Source organism: Carya illinoinensis, chromosome 15, assembly GCF_018687715.1.
Source record: "Carya illinoinensis cultivar Pawnee chromosome 15, C.illinoinensisPawnee_v1, whole genome shotgun sequence".
Classification (NCBI taxonomy): Eukaryota; Viridiplantae; Streptophyta; class Magnoliopsida; order Fagales; family Juglandaceae; genus Carya; species Carya illinoinensis.
Genome location: NC_056766.1, coordinates 40,093,869 through 40,101,348, shown reverse-complemented (window position 1 = coordinate 40,101,348; position 7,480 = coordinate 40,093,869). Strand labels below are relative to the sequence as shown.

The 7,480-nt window shown below is 35.9% G+C and overlaps 1 protein-coding gene across 1 annotated transcript; it reads right to left on the bottom strand.

The window, feature by feature from the left end:
* On the bottom strand, positions 1 to 5,830 carry LOC122295522 (serine carboxypeptidase-like 13). The gene is made up of 14 exons (XM_043104563.1): positions 5,587 to 5,830; positions 4,783 to 4,928; positions 3,637 to 3,713; positions 3,403 to 3,525; positions 3,104 to 3,206; positions 2,938 to 2,975; positions 2,707 to 2,808; positions 2,514 to 2,600; positions 1,422 to 1,553; positions 1,239 to 1,310; positions 920 to 1,038; positions 568 to 681; positions 399 to 453; positions 1 to 308 (listed from the first exon to the last, which is right to left on the bottom strand). Exons 1-14 carry the CDS (start codon positions 5,775 to 5,777, stop codon positions 225 to 227), a joined length of 1,443 nt encoding a protein of 480 aa, XP_042960497.1. The 5' UTR covers positions 5,778 to 5,830; the 3' UTR covers positions 1 to 224.
* Between the last annotated feature and the right edge of the window lie 1,650 nt (positions 5,831 to 7,480).

The following is a 7,480-nucleotide window of genomic DNA, read 5'->3' as shown; positions in this document are numbered from 1 at the left end:
TTGGTATCAATGCATGGCACTACAGTGTTTTCGATTATTATGATAGGGTTACAGACATTAATGTATGACCTAGAAATTGTCTTTCATGGTTATGAACAGAACAAACAAAGTGACACCGAAAGAAAATTTTCGGGGTTTGCTTATTCTGTGATCACTTTTGAAGTGCTAATAAAGTTTTCTAATTGATCAAACATACTGTGACAGATTTTAATCGGTCATGGTACTTAAACAGGGAAATAAGCCATCCACCTATCTATCATGGCAGCACACTCCTTAACCTTGTATTCTGCAGCAAGGTGGCCTGCTCCCTGTACAAGGACAAAGAATATATTAAAACTTCCTCTAGACTTGGAAGACATTATCTAGATGAAGGAAACATGGGTGAGAGATTTTCTTGCCTTTACAGTCACAAATGTCAAGGTGAAAGAATCACTGATCAACTTCTCGGTGTACCTGAAATACATGAGAGAACACATTTCAGGCTACAAACATCTCAGAGATTCAACCAGGAAAAAGTGGTTGGGGACTGGGATTAGTGTTCTAAGTGATTGGCAACTCAAAACTCACCCTGCTGTTTGACCGTCTAAAGACCATACTCTCCAGCTTTCATCTGTACTCAAACCAAGAGACTTGATCCATTCTTGCGTGCCAATGTTTGGGATTGACATGTCATGATCACCACTGTTGGAATTAGAAGAAAATTGTATTAGCATTTAGCCTATATACTGTTGCTTATAACTCCAGCTAATTTAGGATTCCCTAAAGTTTAAACTCTTGCGTTTAGAGTAAGAGATAAACACATAAAGTTGATCCCACAACATTTAGCTTATACTGTGGCTAACTTCGGTTTGTTTGCACTACAATCGGGTACTAATTCTATCCTACAAGTCAAATTTTGCACTTTTAACTCTATTTTTACCTGTATATCAGAAGTCTTAGGTCGGCATTTGTGAGATTCCGATGATAACCAACAACAGAAGTCACGTCCTCAGTATAAGCTAAGGTGGTATTGCATCCTTGCCATGAGGTTTTTGTCCCCTGGTTGACATAACGAGAATGTTTTAGTAAGTCTTTGTTGCAACTGTTGGATATAAAAATAGTATTCATGATCCTCCTTTTAACCATCTTATCTCTTATTTTTCATCGTTTTATGATAAATGATTAGCAGATGAGTAACAGATAACAAACAGTTTTCCAGTCATTTAATGCTAACATATATCATAAAAGACTGCACATACATTTCGAACACCAAGAGCTTGTTGAACACCTTTGTTATTCGCCCAGATGACAGAGAGCATATGGTTATAACTCTGACATATATAAGAGTTGAAGCAATGTGTTAATCGCATGAACTTGTTTCTGTATGAAACTTTATAATACATGCACTACTCGGAGGAAGAGAGAGAGAGAGAGAGCTTTACACGACACCAAAATGCAGGGTTTGAATTTTCTGAGAGATATCTCCGTACAGACTCCATGTCTGCATTTGGTTTGGGGATTGCGTTACTGCATACTGGTTCCAAAATGTGTACATCATTTACATCTCTTAACAGCTGCAAATTCCAAATTATGCTCGACATCATGTTCTCAGTATGAATAGAAATTTGATGATGAAATTATAGTCATTCTATATGTAAGTCGATGTGAAACGTCCAGTTACAGATAATTACCAGTAGTCATCCATCATCACATAGCTACGTGGAATTAGCAATACTCATCAACTTAGTTAAGAGTCCAAGAGTCCAATGGAATAAAAATAGTTTGTTAATAAGAGGATTATATTATTAGCAGCTTAAGTCATCTATCTTTATCTCTTGAATCTTAACGAGTATCATATTTATCTCGTCATGCTTAGACTTTTATTGTGTAATGATCATGCAGAGACACTACATTTATTATTTAAGTGGCACGGCTCTATGAATAAAAGCATGAGTGAAGTTTATTCCCGAACTTTTGTAGTTGAACGACGCTAAGTTATCTCTAATAACCTACTTTTATCATTAAATATACCTTATTACAGGACCCATCATTCGGGCTCGTAATAATTTGTACCAAAGCCGGCGATGTCTAACACTAGTACCAATTATTAAAGACCCAACTATTCATCTAAAAACCCTATGATTGTTAGATACTAGTTTAGTTTAGAGTAATATCACAAACTGCATTTACATCCTATTCTCATCCCACTATGTAAAATGTGACACTCATCTTTTTTGAAGAAAAAATCTATAGGTTGATAGACAATACCACCTCATTATAGTGGGATGAAGGTATAGTTTGTAGAATTTCCCTTTAGTTAAGCTTTTAACTCTCGGGATCATAACAGACATGCCGTTCGTACTGTTTATATGGTAATTTTTGATTTACGAGTTTCAAATTTTAAAACTTCTTTTGTAAATTAAATCATGTCATATCAATAGAAGGTATTTCCTTTATACCAGCTTGCAAATAAACTTTTCAATTATATATGTAGATCTAAATAAAGACAAGATTTGTGATCCTTGATCTCTAACCTCATCGATAGCATCAATGTCTGAGGAACATTGATAATTGCTAGAATTTACATGCACAAAATTGCCATTGCAACTTTCTTTGGCCGACTGGAAATCGCAAAATACAAAAGAGTTTAGAAGGAAACTTGTTAGGTATAATCAGAAATTTTCTCACTCAAATTGGAAAAGAAAAAATTGTTAGATACCAAAGTACCTGGTAAAGTTGATCTGATATGAGAGCAAGCCGATGAGCATAAGGGATTTTTGAATTAGAGTCAGTGAAAGAATCTGTAACTGGGTTCCCAAGGACATACCCCTGATGATAAAAATATTTTAGCAGTATCCAATCAAACTAACTTTGAAAAATTAGAAAATAAAACCTCTATATTCAAAGAACAGATTTTCATTCATTTTCTATTTCAATGAGAAAAGATGGATTATGTACTTTGAGATTAATCATTGGCACAACTCCAGCTTCATTGTCTGCAACACCATGATATGATCAAATCAAATACCAATCAATTACAGGATATAAAAGCAAAGTAAAAACTTAGTGATTAATGAAAAGAGGTTAAGTTCAGTAAGTTCTGGCTCTCATCAACATATATTACCATTCACAATCTTTTGCACAATCATTGGAATAGGTGTGCCAGAGTATGAGTCACCTCCGACATAGAGTTGATTTTCCAAAAATTGAGGATGTAAATTCAACCACTGTATAAAGTTTGCATGAGTTGGCAAACCAAAAGGAAAAACAAAGCAAGTCACATTAGTTTATACTTTTATGAAATATATATATACATAAATATATTTGCTCTCCTATGTCGATGTTTGGAGATCGAGTCTACATACTTCTAAAGCTTCTTTTTAGGGGAAAAAAAAAAAAAAAAACCCAGAAAGACTAAGATACCTTTTGAATAAATTCATAGGATTGTTGCACATGCTTGTAATCGTCCATAATGTAGCCCTCTGAGCTTTGTGAATAAGAGAATCCAGTACCAACAGGAGCATCCATATAAATGATGTTGAGGCCCTGAAAAACCATGCATCATCACATTTCATGATTAGGATCTATGGAAACGAAAATCTCAGAATCTGGTTGAGGTTGGTTATGATCAAACAAATAATGCAATAAAACTCTCACCTGCGTCCATGCCCATGGGTTATCTTCAAGTGTTGGTAGGCTCCCATTGTAATTTCCTATTCTGAACTTTAAAGGACCTAATATATGCAATAGATTGTGAGTTGTTAAATTCCATATATTTTGGGGTTTTCTTATAAAATAGGACTATGTTATTATACACAACTAAATGTCAAACATCACCATCTGGTTGGCTTCCAAGTAGTTTGGTGGAAGGAAGGCCATGAATTAAAACTTTCATGGTAATAAGCTAAGGATAAGAGATTTATGCCCATTATTTTTAAAGAAGTGCTATGATTACAAAGAGATTTCATAAAAGTAAACTCACAAACTAACGTGACTTCATCTAATACATTAGATCTACAATCTTACGTATAACAGTAGATTTATACGTTATTTTAGATTTTATAAAAATAGTTTTACAATCTTACGTACATATAAGATGAAAAAGTCACTCTGGTTTGTGGGTTTACTTTATAAAATCTTTTTATGACTATAACACTTCTCTTATATTTATCTACCAGCTTAGTACCACTATATATATTTTAGTGGTAGGTATAAAGGTACACAATTATTTTTACAGGACCATAATTTTTATCACAAAAAAGTAATTTAATCGCAAATGAAGGCCTACCCTTTTAGTTTAGGGAAGAGGGATCAGGAAACTTAGTGGGATTTCAATTCTCATCTGGCCTACCTTTACCTTTCTCCTTCTATCATTTTGATTATTTCTTTTTCTCTTTATGCATAAGCAAGTTCAGAAATGCATGGATCGACATGGAACCCCTAACATTATAAACAGTAGTATTTTATGAGGGCTGATACACTTCCGGGATATGAACAGTGCAACAATCTGTACAAAAACCTCCCTGTAGAACTTTCATGAATTATTACCCCATGTTTGGTTGGTTGAGTGATTTCATTCCATCTCAAATTAATTATTGATAGGACTGATTACTTTTTTAATTTTTCATAAAAAAAAAATTAAACACGTCTCAACTTATTTTATACATTTAAATACATATACCAGTGTATTTACATTTAAACACGTATCAATAAAATTTACAAAATATTACTATTTACATATTAACTTAGATCATATCACCTCACTATTCAAACTAATTCAGCCTAAGTTCTAAGCATACGTACCAGTCTCGTACAAAAGAGCCTTGAAACCAGAGCAACCGGGGCCTGGGGGTATCCAAAACAACAGAGGGTCTCGCAGAGGGCTCCTTTGAGACTCAACAAAACTGTAAAATAGCTGCACCTCCTCGTTATCACCAACGCCAATATATCTACACAATGTTCATATGCACCACCGTTAATGCACGCACCAAAGTCTGCGTTAATATATTATAAAACATAATTACCTGAGAAATAAGAAATTAATTTAGTACAATTACCAAGATATAACAAATGGGACGGTCGTTATTATATTATGTATAAAATATTTATATTTTATTAAAAACAATTAATTATATTTTCCGAAAGAACTTTCCATTCTTTCGTTCACTCATTTGACTTTATTTGTCTTTTTAACATTAAATTGGTTTGATCACTTCCTAATCATGTAGGTTCTGTTCCCTATCGGCCACTTTTCATCGTAAGAAGCCTTGTATATCATATATGGGGTGAGATCTTAGACAAATGCTAAGTTGTCTTCTCGATCCATGGGTTGTCCCTGAAATAACATAAGTAAGAATGAGGAGAAAATGATCTGTTTTTTTAATTTTTTTATACTAAAAATCATTTTTGTTCTTTTAATTCTCATGTTTTTGTTGGATGGTTCAGGTGAAGACAAATACTCAGATTTTGGTTACGTTAATTGTTAGGAAACCAACTGAGCGATATATATATATGGATGGATTTAATTTCGAGTTTAAAGATAAATAACCCAAATAATAAACTCAGGCCAAGAAAATGGCAACTCAATTCGTATGCATGCATGCTCACCCAGTTTCGAGCTTAAACGGCAGCTTGCCGGAATAACCCGGCAGAGCTGTGATGATTTTTGAGGTGTTTGAACCGGCAGAGCCTGTGGCTGACACCCCGAGTAAAAGAAGCTGCAAACACATGAAAGTCATGATGGAATGAGAGTCCATTAAAACAATTCCAAGTTGATGCTCAGTTGCCTTTGATCCCATATGTTTCTACGTATATGCTACCAATTAAAGTCGATATAATATTATATAGATAGATAGATAGGTATATAGATAGATAGGCCTATAGTTTTTGTGGCCATCTTTTGATTGAAGAAAGTTGTTGCTAACAGTAAGTCTCTTTTGTTTTTGTTGCTTCATTTATAGGTAGAGGTCAAGATGTGAGCCAATGGCGATGTTTGTACGTGATTCTATGAAGTTGATTACGGTCTGTATTTTAGTTTGAGAAAAGTTGGTGCTAACAGTAAGTCTCTCTTGTTTCTGTTGCTTGAAAGTTGGATGTCAAGGTCTGAGCTCGATCGGTGCCCATGCCATTGACCTTTGAGTAATGGGTCAAATTTTGAAAGAGAGAAAACAAAAAGTACACTCCTAAACAAGTACAGTAATTTGAAAGCTAAAACCCCTCTTTACATGAGAAACAATCTCCACTCAACCTCTTTTTTCACCTTTTGTCTCATTGCATATATATTTTGGTTGGTCATGTGATGACCCGTTTTTACGTGTATTTTCACTGAAGGGTTGTTTTTAATTTAATTAATATATTAGTTTATTTATTTTAAATTAATGTGTTTTAATTAGTTTTTAATTTATTTGAGGTGGTATTTAAATTATTTTAATCGTTTTACGGTTTTTAATATCGTTTTCGGCGGATCTGTTTTTGGTTACCAGAGTAAGGATTGGACCTCATTTCTTTTCTTTTCTCATTTTCTTTTCCCTTTTCTTTTCTTTCTTTTTCTTTCTTTTTCCTTCTTTTTCTTCCTTTTCTTTTTCTTTCTTCTTCCTCCTCTCCTGCGTACGCAGCAGCCCTTTTTTTTTTCCTTCCGTCACCGCCTGTTTGTCAGTCTCGTTCTCCGCAGTACGGCCACCTTTTAGTGCACCGTCATCACCATTCTCTTCCCCTTCCACCAGATATCATCTCCACCAATTTTCAGAGCCATCGGACCAGCCGTTAGCCTTCGAGAGCCGCCGGAAGTCGCTGCACCTGCTCTGTTTTTGCCCCTGTCGCCGGTTGCTTTCGCAGCCCAAAACCGCCGCTCGCCGGTGGCGTGGCCTACACCACCCACCCAGTTTTCTTCCCCTCTCACCGGTGAACATCCCCACCAAGTTTCACCTCCATCTGAGCCACCGTTAGCCGCCACGAGCTCCTCCAAGCTATACGGTTTTTCACCGTTTCCGGCGCCGTCGCACCACCTCCGGCCACCATCTTTTCACAGCTTCTTCCCCTACCTCTTGCCGACCTAAACCACCTATTTCTGGCCTCGATCCGTTGCCGAAGTAGCTCCTACGAGCTCAACTCCGTTCACCCCATTTTTGGCCTTCGACCGCCATTTCCACCACCACCCACAGCCAAAACTCATTTCCCTTAGCTTCATAAATATCTCAAGGCCATTCCCTATCAATCCCGAGCCTTGGTTTGTCCTCGTTCAAAAAGTGGATATTTTACAACAGTGAATTTTCACTGTTACGTTGCTTTCCTTCCGCTGTTTGCAACGCTGCAAGCTTTCTAAAAATACCGTATAGCGCAGTAAGTATTTTTTAAACCCTACTTTTAGATTTAAATATATTTTGCTCTTTTAATAAATTATTGTTGTTGGTTGGCTGATTCCGGACTGAGTCCGAGGAGTTCGGGGGTCGGATGGATTGAGGATGGAGTGCTTGGTTTTGGTTGTATGTGATTGCTTGATTTT